Source organism: Homarus americanus, unplaced genomic scaffold, assembly GCF_018991925.1.
Source record: "Homarus americanus isolate GMGI-L3 unplaced genomic scaffold, GMGI_Hamer_2.0 scaffold49667, whole genome shotgun sequence".
NCBI classification, from domain to species: domain Eukaryota; kingdom Metazoa; phylum Arthropoda; class Malacostraca; order Decapoda; family Nephropidae; genus Homarus; species Homarus americanus.
This window is the reverse complement of record NW_024738608.1, coordinates 1,074,096-1,091,459: the sequence shown is the minus strand read 5'-3', so window position 1 is coordinate 1,091,459 and position 17,364 is coordinate 1,074,096. Positions and strand designations below refer to the sequence as shown.

General features: G+C 42.2%; 1 protein-coding gene across 1 annotated transcript in view; it reads right to left on the bottom strand.

The window, feature by feature from the left end:
* Positions 1–5,730: 5,730 nt before the first annotated feature.
* Positions 5,731–17,364, bottom strand: part of LOC121874122 (golgin subfamily A member 6-like protein 22) — a 32,241-nt gene continuing 20,607 nt past the window's right edge. The window contains exon 8 of the mRNA XM_042378077.1: positions 5,731–5,877. Coding sequence (XP_042234011.1) covers positions 5,731–5,877 — 147 coding nt within the window. The remainder of the gene's footprint in view (positions 5,878–17,364) is intronic.

Sequence of the window (17,364 nt, the reverse complement as noted above, 5' to 3'; positions counted from 1 at the left end):
ATGTGGAAGGAAATCTGCCGGGACGTCATGGTAGAACCGACCCTCCTTCCATTGGATGGCGAGATCTTCCAACACAGGACTTCAAACACATCTAACAAGCCCGTGTGGACGTCAGTGCTCGAGGATTCTGGACGCTGGGACAGCGAGCTTTCTTCGACATCAGGATTTTTGATCCCATGGCCGCATGTCACCGTAACCTAGCTCTCGATGCTGCACATCGGAGGAACGAAAACGACAAGAGAAGAGCATATGGGGAGAGAATTCAAAACGTTGATCAAGGCAGCTTCACTCCTCTAGTGTTCACAACCTCTGGTGGGATGGGACCAAGTGCAAGATGTTTCTACGCCAGACTCGCGGAGTTGATCTCCGAACAGAAGCAGCAGCCCAGAATTTATGTTACAGCCTGGATGAGATGTCGACTGTCTTTCTCTTTCCTTCGGTCGGCTTTGCTCTGCCTCAGGCGAACGAGAGCTTCTGCCCCAACTCCGACATCTGCTGCAGATATTGACTATGAGGCTACTACTGTCACTGAATGCCGCATAAATCTGCGGCTCAACTAATTTAACACAGATAGGATAGCTTCTTATGTATTAGGATATTTAATATTAAGGTAATTAAATGGTGGCGAAGGTGTGGCTATTGGGGGAGGCTGGAGGCCACGTTAAAAAAAAAAAAGTAACAGTAGTAGTTATATTAGTAGCAGTAATAGTAGTAGTATGTAAGTAATAGTCTTACTAGTTAGATCAGGTTAGCTTGGCTTTAGGTTAAGTTGGGTAAAGCAAACTGGTGTGTCTAATCTTTAGGGGACCCGACGAATCTATTACCTGTATTATCTTCTATCATACACCATACTCTTGCATCACTAACTCATACGCCCTGTGGTCAGCTTGCGCTTTTATAGACTGAATATGTCTGAGTTTACTAAATGAGGTTGAAAAAAGGTATTAATAACTTGTTTTGGGGGTTTTATATTAGAATAAGTAATAAGATTTAGTGAGGATAACGTAAGAGAGGAAGAGATATAAAGATAAAGGTAGACGAAGAGGTTAAGCTAAAATCTAAATAAGCAGACTGAATAATAAAAAAAAAACTCAAAACTACTGAAAACAAAAGAATACTATTTACACCAGAGGAAATTAAGAGTGAAAAAAAAATAAAAGAAGAAATAAACAAAGCCTCAGGATACAGGTAAATGACAGGTGCTTTGCGTAATGGCAGGTAGGATCAGCAGCTCCAGGGTCAAATGAGCATCAAGCGTGGCACCAAATGAGAACCTTACCAGAATATCATTTGACACAGTGCTGGGTAGTTTAAAACTCTGGGAGGGGCGTATTAGATGTTGAGTACAGAGGGAAGGAAAGTGTTGTATGGGAAAGTTTTTGTAAGGGATGGTTGAGTTAGTAAAAGAGATGTTAAGGCAACAGTGAAGAGAATGGTTGTTTGTGCATTATGTCAAGATTATGTAGTTAATTACTAATACTAAAATCACTAAATAATAATAATAATAATAATAATAATAATGATGATGATGATGATGATGATGACGACGACGATGACGATGACGATGACGATAACGATGATAATAATAATAATAATAATAATAATAATAATAATAATAATAATAATAATAATAATAATGTTTCTTTTTCGGGAATTGGATAAATGTACTTTTTGAGGTTTATAATTGTTTTCACAATAATAACAAAATTCCTTAACATGCATACAACATCAGTGTAGCAATTCTAAACTTGGTGCAATTGCATAATTAGGACGTAGCTACTGTAGCTGCAACTTGATGTAATGCGATCATCTCGGAGACAAGTATTTGACAACAAGTAAGACAAGCTATGATCTATGTAGCAACTCGGTACAATGGGTGATGAAAACGTGGTCACATGATACATTGACAAGGGATGAATGAACCCTGATTGGTAGAGAAGTTAGGTAAAGGGGTGTTGACCTTTTACAGTGAGGAAATAGTTGTTGTGAGTGATGTGAGTTGTAGCCGTGAGACAACCCTAGAACTGAGTGTTATACGAAGTGTCTGTGTTGATAGCTGGCCAACACTGCCCTACCAAGCCTCTCACACAGATCTCTACTTTAAGTATCGAGTAACATCCTTGTACTGTGCGTAATCACTTTCTCGATTAATCTACAATTTTCGACTCGCGTCAATTTCGACCCCTGCGTAAAACTCAACGTATGACGTCTAATTTACCACACCACATAAACATCCACGCGTATGTAAAATTTTGACCCTAAGTAAGTCTCCAGCGTATATGCAAAGTTCGAGAGACAAACGTTACCGCAGTGCGTATAATGACATGATATACGCATTCCTCTAAATACACAATAAACATGTGTGTGTATACATACATCACGTCGTACAAATTGCAACATAAGAGCTACGTTGTATAATACATTCCCGTGTGCACTAAATGCTCCTTATAGATAGATACACACACACACACACACTGACAAGATATATACTATCTCCAGCCACAACATGCACACGACATACAAACGTAACATACAGTACACATGCAACATACACACATACGCACATGTACAGTATATATATATATATATATATATATATATATATATATATATATATATATATATATATATATATATATATATATATATATAGATGCAAAATACAGACTGATAAACCATACATACATAATGGAAGCCCCTCGAAATCGAGGATGGCCGGCCCAAGGGCCTCCGAGGCGTGAATTTGTTAAGGTGTAGAAAGTGTCGCCAACACAACAACCACACCCTAAGTTAACGAGCTGCATGATACAGTCCGAGAAGACTAGGACAGCTCGCCAACTGCATTGGCTAACCATTACCCCGGAATACGATTCGCAAATCGATTAACATCCAAGTCCCCAATTACTGTTGGGTAGACAGAGGCAAATGGTGTAAAGAAACTTACCCATAGTTTCACCCTGCCCGGGGATCGAACCTGGGTTCACTCGCTTGCGAGGCAAGCTTGCTGAACATTACATACATACATACATGCATACATACATACATACATACATACATACATACATACATAGAATACGTTAGATACAAAGCACGGGCATAACATACAGACACAGCACAGTCAAAACATACACACTTTCGTCTGCAAATTATCAATCGTATGACCAAGTGACTTGTTACAAAGAGATTAAAATTGAATCACATGACGATTAGCTTATTTATCTTAACCTAAGCTAAGCTAACATAACTTACACTAACCTTACCTAACCTAAAGTAACTAATCTAACCTAACCTAAACTCCAACACCACCACCACCAACAACAACACGACCTCCAACACCACCACCACCATCAACACCACCACCACCATCAACACCACCACCAACACCACCTTCAACACCACCACCACCAACACCACCACCACCAACTCCACCTACATTACCAGTACCACCACCTACACTAACAATACCACCTCCACCATCAACACCACCACCACCATCAACACCACCACCAACACCACCTTCAACACCACCACCACCAACACCACCACCACCAACTCCACCTACATTACCAGTACCTCCACCTACACTAACAATACCACCAACACCATCAACACCACCACCGCGTATATACATCACACACTACTCACCCATCACACCAGCCACTCTCATGCACTCGTTGCTTTCCTGTACAAACTTTTAATAGCATTCAGCAGCCATCCACGCTCGCTATAAAGAGCCAAAACTTTCCCCCCAGACACCATCTCTGGCCACTTTATCCTGGGATTCCTCTTAAGTTCATGAATGCTGCGAACATTTCTTGTTACCCAAAACTTCCCAAGAACTAAAATAACCATCACCAATACTAAGTGTCGAAGTATCTCTCACTGGAATTGCATTGAAAAAAAACCCAGAATATGTGTGATAAGACATTAGATTTTTTCGAAGTATATAAGATACGTAAACAAAAAGCAACGATTGGTTAAGCTCCTTCACTGTTTGTCAAAGTTAATATATTATTCCATCTATAATATACTGCCACTATATGGAACTTACTCTACCTACACTATATACCTAAATCTGTACTTATATCGAATGTTTTTGGATATACTCTTATCTCTCAAGCCGAGTATCAGGTATGGCTTAGCTGCTGTATGAAGTTGTATTCCTTGAGCTGTCTTTAGTAGAATGTTCTCATGCACACCCACGCCTGCACACCTGCACGGCACAGTCTAGCAACACCCACGCTACACCACACGCTAGCTACACACCACACCTCTACACCACACATATTAAATACACCCACACTACCAAACTACACACTAGATACATCAACGATACACACTAAATACACCCACACTACCACACTACATAAACGCACACTACCACACTACCGCACTGCACACTTGATACACCCACACACAGCATCATCAAGCCCGTTCAAACAATAAAAACTGAAATTTTGGTTTTGCCATTGATAGTGGTTTAGTTTTTCACTATTCACCGTAGCTATTTCACAATCCTTCACCAATCGAAATGATAGCAAGATCATCTACCCATATACCTTACGAAGCATCCCTAACTAACAGTGATAACAAGAACAAGGGTTGGTTACTAACCTCTGTGTGTTCTAATTTGATAATAGTTTTACATTTGTCAGTAATGATATAGGATATTCGCCTCTACCACTATAACCACCACATCCATCACCTTAACCACCACATTTACCATAGGCATCACCATTGATCACCACCTCCTCCACCATCACCAACGATACTGCCACCACCACTATCATCGCAATCACTGCCACTATTCACCACCTCCTCCACTACTTCAACAGGTATTTCCCATCACCAACACTACCTCAACAGGTCCCCGCCCCCACCCCCAACAGGACCCAACCGCCACTACCACCACCAGCGGTCGTGGGCGCCACTCCACTGCTGGAGTGACCTATGGGGCGGACAAATCCGATGTAATCTGTGCATTCCGGGGTCCTATTGTGCCTTGGCCACCTTATCGGGCCGAGGGAGGAACGCACACCCTCGCCCGCTCGACCCTGCGCCTCACTCACTCTACTCTTTATTTAATTTTTCTATTTTCTCTTTATTCTCTCATTCACCAAAGTAACTTTCATCCGAGAAATATGGCCAATAATGTAAAGTGTATGCTGTAAAATTATAAATGATTCAAGATGAGCAATAAAGTTTAAACGCTGATGATATACGTGAAGTAGAATGTTGTTTGGTGGAGCCGCTGGCAACTGTGTCTGAGAGGGGCACTGACAGTGTGCCCAGACCAGGTGAAAACCTCTGGATAAGATCATCCCCACTCAGGCAGCTGGCGACAAGGCATGGTACAAAGTGGCTGGGGGGGGGGTGTACATTTTGGGAAGTGTATTCACATCCAAAGGGCTCTACGGGGATAGGGGCTAAAGGAACAGTCGGGTTGATTTGCGTAAGAGCTTTCTTTTAGCTTGGCTTGGCCGCTGTAGGGAGAGAGATTAAACGAGCGGTGGTATATGCTCATTCCGGGTTGATTCAGGCGAGCGGGTGTAGCAAATCTTCCTTGTGACGCCGGTTTGTATCTTTCATGCCTGTTGAGTGTTTACACGTGAAAATAAACCAAAATATATGGTTGATTTTCTTATTCGAAACAGTTAAAAAAAATTAAACTAGAATAAGTTAAGTAAGCTGTAATCGATTTTATTTATAGAAAAATGTAAACAAACACCATTATGGAGAATCTATACAGGCGTCGATGACCTTACAGGAAAGTAAAAAGTCGAAACATTTTTCACCCTCGAGGACACATTCCTCAAGAGCCGCCCGAGGGATGATCTCGTCAGGAGGGTCAGCAACAATCCCAAATAGTTTCAACACCTATTAGCACAATCGTCACGTCATCTTATAATGGAACCGTCCTGAGTCTTCAGGTATAGCGTAATCTTAATTCCCTCCCCCCTCCTGAACCCTTCCTACTCTCCTCACAGTAGGGTGAAAAAGAGAGAGAGGTTGGGTAGGAGTGTTGCTCTTATCTAACATCCTTTCCCTGTGTATGGTGAGGGGGAAGTGGAAGGGAGTGTGAGCAAGACCCAGAGAAGTACTGTACGTGTGACTTATTTCTTACATAAGAACATAAGAAAATAAGGAGTCTGCAATAGGCCGGTTGGCCTGTGCATGGCAGCTCCTGTCGAGAGTTACTACCACTCTCTATCATCCATGAATCTATCTAGCCTCCTTTTGAAACTTTCCAGAGTTCCCGCACTTACTACAAAGTTGCTAAGCTTGTTCCACTCGTTCACCTCCCTATTTGTGAACCAGTTTCTTCCTATCTCCCTCCTAAACCTAAACTTATCCAACCTGAAGATTAGCTACCACATTTTATTTCACCTGATGATGATGAAACACCTTAACTTTACCGAAGGGATTTTGGGTTTGGTTAGTTCAGGTTAAGTAAGGTGATTCACAGTGCGATATAAATCATGGGACATCATTCAACAAGCTTTATCATTCCTACGCTACCAGATACGCAGTGTACGAGGAGAAGAGTAAAAGAAAAGTGAGGAACAATTCGCAGTTGATCCTCCCCTGATAGTGAACAATGTAACAGAGGTGAAAAGAAGGGACAAGGGACTCTAATAGTGATGGTCTTCTTCAGTGTATACCCGTGGGAAGTCCCGACGGTGGGATGGAACCCTTGTGCTATGTCTTCCCACAGACCAATGCAAGGGAAATAGGAGGGAGGGGGAGGGGGGAGGGTATGGCCTCTTAGAACTGTCCTCCCTGGCTATAACCTTTCCACACCACTGCGCGGGCAAGTTAAGGAAAGGGTGGAGGAGGTAGGGGGATCATAGGAGGGTGATGGGGGTGGAGCGAGGGGGACATGGGGAGGGGGTGGTGGTGGAGCGGTGGAGGAGGAGCATGGGGAGGGGGTGATGGTGGTGGAGGGCGGAGAAGCATGGGTGGGTTGATGGTGGAGGAGGGGGGATGATGGTGGTGGAGGGAGGACGTGGTCACGCCCCTCGTATCTGTCTCTATAACCCATGGACCTCACAGTGAATGCTGGGCCGAGAAGGAATAGGACCATCCCAGTGTAACTATTATAAAAAAAAGTATGTTACTTCCCACGATCTCTTAGCGTAGACGATCTTCCTCCCAGTATCGGGGGCAGTGGGACGGAGGTTATTTTTAGAGGCATATTTAAGTACAAATAGAGAAGTGAGAAAGATGGAATAAAAAAAGGATGGGACAGGAGAGGAAGGGAAGGGTACAACAACACCCTACATGAAAGATTATGAATCAAGGAGAAGAACAGAGAGGAGCTCCCCGAGAGGTGAATACAGATGAATCGTTCACCTTGGTGGGGGGTGACCCTCAGCCAGGAACTAAGCACTGTGAAAACTCGCCCAAGTTGTGTGGTAAACCGTGGGTGATCGTCTCCCGCAGCCTCATGTGTGGAAGAAGAGAGAAGTTTAAGTGGGGGGAAAATAAATGTAATTTATTCCCGGTAATGTCATTTATTCCGGGTAATTGCTCGTTTGATTTCTTTCCCTCAGGGGTTAAGAAGCGAGGAAGGTGGCAAGAAACATCCTAAAAGATGAATCTAACGTGGAATTGTTAAGGTGTTGAGTAAGAAACTAACCACAAGCAAGTAGTAAACACTCAATATAAGACGTTCATAAAATTTACTGAAACAACTAAAATTTTCGTGAAATATGAAGCGTTGTTAAAGGAATTATAGAAATATTACTGCCAACTGTATAAATTTTGAATTTAAGCTGCAGGGAACAGGTGTTGAAGCGTTAATTACACAAGTGTTGACGTGCACGAGAGGAAAACATTTTAATTTTGTTTCAGAAGATTTCTCCTGTTGTCGATTTATGTTGACCTCCGCACCTGCTGAGTCAAAATATCTTTAAGTTCTCTTTTTTTAAGATACGTAGGAAGGCAGGAGAGATGTGAGACTTTATTTACGAAAGAATGTATTTTTTCCTCTACATTTAGCTTTACTTTGTCCTTTTTTACATCAACTGGTAAATATGCCTTTCTATATTTCATATTTTCTTCTTTTACATCTGTGGCTGTTTCTTGAATTTTTGTGACCGACATAACAATCATCACCTTCAATTTATTTTCCCCACATTCACCACTAATTCATTATCAGTAATCACCTCTACAAGCACCGCCACCACAGCCACAACCACCATCACCACCACTACACCTTCAAGCCAATATAATTATAACACCTAACACCCACCACTACCACAATATCAGAAACAACCACAGCAACCACGATAACCACAACAAGAACCACCATTGCAAAGCCAGAGTTCCAGCTGTTCTTTAATCATTACCACTGCTTTCGGACTGATGACTGTTATTCTCCTCGATATTCTTCACAATATGTTCTTCAATCTCTCTTGACACAACAATAACACAGCTCTCCTATGTTGATCCTGATAATTACCTACAAAATTCCATCTGTTAAGTCAACCTAGATTGCAACTATTACTTTCTCAACACACCTGAGATTAGTTCAACATACCTGTGATTAGTTCTGTACACCTGCCATCGACAATGTCTTAATAATGGACTGTAATGTTGGCAGCGTGCTGTTACATCTAGATACCTTTATAGTTCTGTGTGGAACTCTTATAGATAGATAGATAGATAGATAGATAGATAGATAGATAGTTAAGCAGCAAAATCGGCATGTATGATCACATTGATTCAGCATGCACTTACATAGACAATTCAGGTATACAAGCAAAGGCACTATATATAAATTGCATATACAGTATATAAACAATGCGCTTATACAGCACCAGTAAGCAAACAATGTATATAGGCAGTGCGGGTATGCAAATAATGGAGAAGAGTACGGCGATCAAGAGTTTGTGACAATGTTTACATACTCTGACCACGTGTCTTGAGGTGGTGTTCTTTATGACAGTGATAAGTAAAAACTATTTTATTTGAGATAATTTCAAAGGCCAGTAAGTGTTCATGGATATATAGTGTGTCTCAGAAAAATGTATACACACTGCTCTAAAGGTCTCCGTGGAGATCGTATGAGTACTTGTTGATGTTCGAGGTCTCCCACAAGTGAGAACAAAGTTGATGATGGTACAAGCATTCACGCGATCTCCAAGAAAATCTGTAAGGTAACTGTTTACATTTTTTGAGACACCTTGTATTACAGTGGATATAATGTCAACGGGAAGAACTCCGAGAAAAAACTTACAACATGTTATTTCTCTCACAGCCTTTGATAATGAGAGACAATCAAAGATAACAACGAAAGAAGTTAAAAAAAAAAATTCAAAATTTAGTTTAACTTATGATCAGGTTTTTCAAAGGTTTTGCAAGAGATGAACGCAAGTGTTGCTAAATCCGTCTATTGTAAGAGTAGATTTTAATTCCTCATTTACCAGCGTATCACTCCAGATAACTTGAAAATTGCTGATACACAATCTATATCCAGGTAAGGCGACAACAATGGCCATGTTGTATCGGTGATGTCTCCTTAAATGAAACAATTGAAAAGCTCACACGTGGCAGAGCAGAATCTCTCTCATGTAACATTAACATTATTCTAGAAACCTAGGTTGGTGTTATGGTCAGTTTAGTCCATGGAAAGTGTCTTAGAGTTTTGCACCAATAATTTTAGGAACCTTTTTGGTGGTATTCAATACACCGTCGGAGTATTCGTAGACCTCAGAGAAACCTTTGATACCGCCCACCACACCATTTACTGACACCACCAAAGCACTTCGGAGTAGAGATTCATCCAACAAGTATTTTGCACACAGTTATATGACTATCGGTCTGACCCTTCGCCTGTAAAGTTCCTTTCTTGGGCTTTATAATTTATATATTATTTCTTATTTTCTCCCTTAATAGATAAAGTAAGACAGCGGCTTATTTAATCCCCTCATTATTCCTGCTGAGTTAATCTTTCATGGGTTCAGTGTTTGTACAGGAGGAAACGGAAGTACCCGGAGAAAACCCGCCTAGTTTGGTAGCGTCACACTGCGCAATACTCTTCTCACATCTAACCCTGAGATCGAACTAAGAATGCAAAGGTGAGAGACAACCTCGCTGTCGCTGTATCACAAACACTGTATATCAATGACATAGCCCATCGCAGCGCGCCTGTAAGATACATTCTGTTTGCAGATGACACTGATCTGTATGGCAGCCGCACAACTCTTTGACAACAAAAAGCAATAACACCTTCACAGTCACCGCTACCGCCATCACCATGTCCCCCCCCCCTCATCCTCCTCCTCCTCACTCCCACCTCTTCCACTAACCCCCTCCCTCTGACTCCTCCCCAATCACCACCTCCACCACCAGCCTCTTCACGGTCCACCAACACAAATCTCTTCCCTCCTACACCAACACCAGCCCCTTCACCTGCACCACCAACCTCATCCCCTTCCTCCACCACAACTTTATCATCCCCCTCGCCAAACAACACCGGCTTTCCCTTTCTTCTTCTCCCCCTCTCCTGCTTCTCCCCTTCTCTCTCCTCTCCTGCCTTTCCCTCCCTGTCCCTCCTCTTGTCACCCCTCTCCTCCTATATCTCCTCCACTTCACATCTCTCCTCCCTTCTGCCTCATCCCTTTCACTCTGCCTCATCCCCTTCACTCTGCCTCATCCCCTTCCCTCCGCCTCCCCCTCCCTCCGCTCTCACCCCTCCCTCCCCCCTTCCCATTGGCGTATCACTTACACATGAAGGACGACTCGTGATGAGAATCAGACAGTGGTCCTCCAGCACGACCCACAACACCACTGACTCACACTCCTAAATTGCTTTGTGAGAGAGACAAACAAGCAGACAAACAGACAGACAGAAAGAAAAAATAAAAGAGTGAAGAGCATAAGAAAAAAAAGAGTGATGACAAAGAGACAGACACATTAGAACAAAACGACTTGCATACAGACAGAAAGACTGATAACAAACTGACAGAAAGGAGTGACGGTGGTTAGAGAGATTTCCTAACAAGACTTAAAGCAGGAGAAACACGTGTCATAGGTCCATGTATCTTCGGTTCATGTGTCTTGAGTTTATGTGTCCTGGGTTCTTGTGTCCTGAGTTCATATATATCCCGTACTCATGTATCCCGTACTCGTGTAGTCTGAGTGTACAATATAGTCTGGGGTTCATGTGTTTTGAGTTCATGTGTCGTGGGTATGTGTCCCGTACTCATGTATCCCGGGTTTATGTGTGCTGGGTTCGTTGGTCTGTTTGTAGTCTGGGTATACATCTGTGTGACTAGGGAATTCACGTAATTCCTAAAATATATATAAGAAAACTCCAGCCTCACATCATCGAAAATTCTCGGATTTTGTGTTTATTAAAGTTCTAAATGACTAGTGATTTATAATAACACACTTGTCTCCAAAATTTAACCTCTATTCATGATTAAATTAAGGAGGGAACACAGTCCTTGTCTGTGTTTAATTAAAGAACATGAACATTGAACACAGTGGCTGCCGGGAGTCCATCCTCAATATTCTGGCTCGTGTACTGAACATTTTAACCTCTATACCGTAAAACTTAATGACCCCTGGAGTCTACACTTACACTCTAGAAACTAGTGAGACACAGACAGAGGGAGATACAGACAGACAGGGAGAGCCAGACAGGCAGGGAGATACAGACAGACAGGGAGAGCCAGACAGGCAGGGAGATACAGACAGACAGGGAGAGCCAGACAGACAGGGAGATACAGAGAGACAGGAAGAGCCAGACAGACAGACGGACAAGGAGATAAAGACGTATAGACAGGGGAGAGACCGATAGACGGTGAGACAGACAGACGGCCTGGGAGATACAGACAGGCAGGAGAAACAAACAGACAGACAGACAAACAAACTGGGACATACCGACATGCAGGGTGACAGAGATATACAGACAGATAGACAAACAAACAAGGAGAGACAGATAAACAGGGAGATACAGACAGTCAGACGGAAAAAAATGACACAAAATAGATGAACTGAGACGACAAACCTTTACACCTCGTATTTATTTTGGAACACGAGCTGTCGCATTTAAATTTCAGGAGAGTGGATGACGGAAGACTCGTGTTGTGGTGGTGGTGGAGGTGTTGCGGTGATGGCGAACATGGTGGTGGTGGAGGTGTTCTGGTGGTGATGATGGAGTACTTGTTGGTGGTGAACAGACTGACTTGTGTTTGTGTTCCTCTTACTCTTCTCATTCTCTCTTTTTTGTCTCTGTTTCGTGTTTTCAATTGTCTGCTTTAAATTAATTTTGATGTTGTGTTAATTTTTTTTTATCGTCATTTAAGGTTATTTTTTTTCTCGCAGTTTGAATATTTTTTTATTATATGAAATTATCCAGACCAGCAGTGCTCTATAAGTACTTTTTATTATTCACTCACTTTAAGAACGATAGCTTAACCCTTTGAAGACGATGATTCAACCCTTTGAGAACGGTGATTTAACCCTTTGAAGACGATGATTTAACCCTTTGAGAACGGTGATTTAACCCTTTGAGGACGGTGATTTAACCCTTTGAGGACGGTGATTTAACCCTTTGAGGACGGTGATTTAACCCTTTGAGGACGGTGATTTAACCCTTTGAGGACGGTGATTTAACCCTTTGAGGACGGTGGGTTCAATTCTTTGAGGACGATGGTCTAAACCTTTTGAGGATGATGATTCAACTCTTTGAGGACGATGATTTAACCCTTTGAGGACGGTGGGTTCAATTCTTTGAGGACGATGGTTTAAACCTTTTGAGGATGGTGGCTTAACCTTTTGAGGATGGTGGCTTAACCTTTTGAGGATGGTGGCTTAACCTTTTGAGGATGGTGGCTTAAACTTTTTGAGGATGGTGGCTTAAACTTTTGAGGATGGTGGCTTAAACTTTTTGAGGATGGTGGTTTAACCTTTTGAGGATGGTGGCTTAACCTTTTTTGAGGATGGTGGTTAAACCTTTTGAGGATGGTGGCTTAACCTTTTTGAGGATGGTGAGCAAACTTTTTGAGGATGGTAAACTTTTTGAGGATGGTGGCTTAAACTTTTGAGATGGTAAACTTTTTGAGGATGGTGGCTTAAACTTTTTGAGGATGGTGGCTTAAACTTTTGAGGATGGTGGCTTAACCTTTTTTGAGGATGGTGGCTTAACCTTTTGAGGATGGTGAAGCATTTTGAGGATGGTGGCTTAACCTTTTTGAGGATGGTGGCTTAAACATTTGAGGATGGTGGCTTAAACTTTTTGAGGATGGTGGCTTAACCTTTTTTTTTGAGGATGGTGGCTTAACCTTTTGAGGATGGTGGCTTAACCTTTTGAGGATGGTGGCTTAACCTTTTGAGGATGGTGGCTTAAACTTTTGAGGATGGTGGCTTAAACTTTTGAGGATGGTGGCTTAAACATTTGAGGATGGTGGCTTAAACTTTTGAGGATGATGATACAACTCTTTGAATTTTATGGTTGAACCCTTTCGTCCTCTCTCTCCTTCCTTCCTTCTCTCCGTTCATCTTTCTTTCCCTCCCTCCTTCCTATCTCCACCCCCTCTCCCTCTTCAACTCCATCCATCTCTCTCTATTACCCCTTCCTCATTCTCTCCCTACTTCTCTCTCTCCTCCTTCCCCTCCCCTCCCCCAAATACGTCGCTGAGTCTCTTATAATATTAACTTGGTTCCCATTTCTTATTCACTTAATAGCCTTGTGTGTGTGTGTGTGTGTGTGTGTGTGTGTGTGTGTGTGTGTGTGTGTGTGTGTGTGTGTGTGTGTGTGTGTGTGTGTTTCATGTATCTATGTGTTTGTTATTGTTTGTGTAATTATATTTTGTTGTTTTTTGTTATATTGATAGTGTTATATAGCTTCAATCATATTGTTTATGTTATATTGTTTGTGTTACACTTATAATGTTCAATATATTAAATACATATGAGTTGTTAAAGCCATCAATTCTATTTTTGTTTAATCTTGTAATTAACCATAACGTACAATTACAACTGATTACAACTGTCTGTAACCTTTAAATAGCCGGTGTTTAAGACTTTAATAACACTGAACATATTCCTGAAGCGTAATTCGTGGAAGGTTATGATGAAACTCGTTGTAATTACTCAATAATCTAGTACATATTAGAAGTTTCTTGTAATAACGTGTATTTAGGTAATAAGATAGATATGATAGATGGTTGTCAGTTTTGATGTGAAGTTTTTCAGAATTTCTGATGAAATTTTGAGACAAGTGAGACAGTATATACTCTCATGATAAGCCTTACTGTGTGTGTGTGTGTGTGTGTGTGTGTGTGTGTGTGTGTGTGTGTGTGTAAATAAAATCATACATTTAAGCATGCAATCATCACAAACTTTAGATATACTCATGATTCAAGTATACCTATTCCTTTAATTACCCATCATAAGATTTAGTCATACTCAAATGTTAATTACAATCCTACCTTACACATACTGATACCTTATATACGGTATATACTCATACTCTCTAAATACTCATCACAGTGACACTATATGAAGGTGATCCTGCTATTAACCAATATTAATCTAGCTAATGCCATCAACATGTTAATCTCACTAATGCTGGCAAGATGTTCATAATGGTATCGTGCCCTGACGAATTGCAGTATTGCGTGGTGACCTTATATTACGCTCACCCCCTTCCTTCCTGCTCCCTCCCTCCCTCCTTCCCTGACAGATGGCCCGATTTGTTGCTGAGACATACTGCCCTTATTGGCTGAGACATGTCGCCCTTGTTGGCTGAGACATGTTGTCCTTGTTGGCTGAGACATAATACTATGGGGACCCTCTACCATAACACCTGTATATATCTCCACTACAGTATACTATACCTCCAGACTCGCGGAAATAACATTGAAAATTATTAGTAATGAAGGGAATAACGGTGAAAGTGTTTTTAAAAGGCTATGGGGCCACCTGAAGAGTCTCCCTCTCAACATGTTTCAACTGAGTATTAACCACTCTGTCGCTAACCTAATCTAACTAAAATTAACCTAGCATCAAGGAAGTTAATCTTAAGGTGACACAAGCTAGGGGGCGAATATTCAGGGATCCGGTTTGTCATATAACATAGATAGGGTCCAGGCTCTTCTACATCACCAGTGAGTTCTCTCTTGGCCTCCTGGAGTCTCTGTGTGAATGTTCCACGCCACCAGCAGGAGGAGGAGGCTCCGTGGGATACTCCAAGATCCTGCGAGCTGGAAGGCAACTTGGTGGTGCAGTCACTCGTTCCGGTATAGAGAGGAGTAAAGGATAAGTCTTGACTCAAGTGAGGAATTTCATGATCCTCTGAGTTGGAACATAACTAACTTGGTGCATTAGTTCTAGCGTAGACAAAGGCTCAGGGTGGAGTTCTCCTGTATCCTGCGAACTGGAACACAAGTGGGTGGTGCTATCAGTTGGTTAAGTGTTCGACTGGAGCCCAGGACTCACGACCTGAAAGGCAGTTTGGGTTGGATCTTGTAATGAAAACAAGAAACCAGGGTAAGTCTTGGCTCGGTAGAAAACTTCACTGTCTTTGATCTTGAGTCCCGTTTTGGTGCTGCAGTCAGTTGCTTTAAGAACCGTCCAAGATCCTTCGAGGTGTAACACACTTTAGTATTGTCGTTTTAGTGTAATCAAGTTCCCAAATATGCCTTCTTTGCTTCATGTCATATATTCCGTCAGGTCAGTAGGGTATGGCTTTATCTTATGCCGAGAAGTAGAGACCCGGAATGTCTCTTGGTAGGGCCCGGGATCTCTCTTGGTAGGGCCCTAAATCACTCTTGGCAGGGCCTGGGATCTACCCTGCCACAGGTTTACATGGCAGGAGCCTGAATCTCATCTGGCTTTGGCTTGATTGAACCCACATCCTCATCTCACCACCCCCCCTCCATCCATAATCCCCACTTTTCCATCTTCCCTACTCTGCACCTCACTCCCCATACCCCCCTTCACTCTTGTGCCTCCTTAGCCTACTCACCTACCTCCTATACACCTAAAATGACACTCATCTGTACTCGTCCTTACACCCACTTCTACCTTTCCTTATACCCACCTCTAACCTTTCCTACTACACACCCCTCCCCCCTTTCCCACCATTCCATCCCATATTTATCTTCCCCTCCCGAACCAATCTATACCCCACATCCGTCCTCCTCTCCATCACAGCTACACCACCCCTTACATCTACCCCCCCACCACACCACCATCACCAGGAAACTCGTAGTTAGCTCCGGGTCTGGTACATGAACATGCAACGCGCGTAGAAAAATGGCCTCGCTAGTCTCCAATGCTGGCAGGCCATTTTTTTCCTTCAATATCTGGCTTCATCCATACACCAGAGGGCTTCAGCGGGCTGTAACATTCCTAGTTTATTCTCTCCGTATGTTTGTCTGTCTCTCTCTCTCTGTCTGTCTGTGGTCTGTGACACATGCGCTTAGCTCTAAAATGCATTCGTCTGGAAGGTCTCATTCATAGGGTATTATTGCAAGCTTTTTATTTTCGTTTTGAAGGACTGGACATCTCCTACGGGTAGTTACGTCTCCCAGGTGAATGTTGTTACCTTCTGCTCGAGCCTGATGTTCTTGACAGAGAGCTCAGGGTGTATCTGACTGGAAGTTTGAAAGACGGTGACGAACTGATTGACTGACCTAAGAGATGGTTGAATTATTGTTATCACCCTGAGAGCGTCTGTGATGACTAGCAATCACACAGAGATGATTGAGACGAAACAAGACAGCTGCAACACTCAGGAAAATCCATCATGTAGAATAAAAAGATTCTTTCACTATTATGCATTTTTACATGTGGTTTCGTCTGGTTAACTAAACAGTGTGTTTCAGTTGACGTTTAACCCTTCATAGTGTAGACCTCAGTTTCAGGAAGGGAAATTCCCTTTAAAATCTGGAGCTGGAATAGTGGCAATGAAAGATGAGAAAATAGCAGACTAAATAAAACAGATTAATACATTTTATTTTTTCACTGTGTTGTGACATTGGGTTACAGCCGCTGCAAAGTCACAGTTAGGAGAAGAATGTGAAATCAAGATAATTTTAATAGTATTTAATAGTTTGGATCAGTATTACCAGAATCATTAGAATATTTAATACACAAGTATCAAGTGAACTCTCTCACTGGTATGATCTGGTAACATTTGTGTTTTTTATATTTTGCTTGCGTCAGGTTTAAAAGAACATTTGTATAGCTAACTGAATGATCGTGTGTGTGTGTGTGTGTGTGTGTGTGTGTGTGTGTGTGTCTGTGTGTGTGTGTGTGTGTCAGGGAGGGAGGAGGGAGGAGGAAAGGAACCAAGGAAGGATGGGAGGTAGTTGGAGAGGGATGAAAGGAAGTACAGTACAGTAG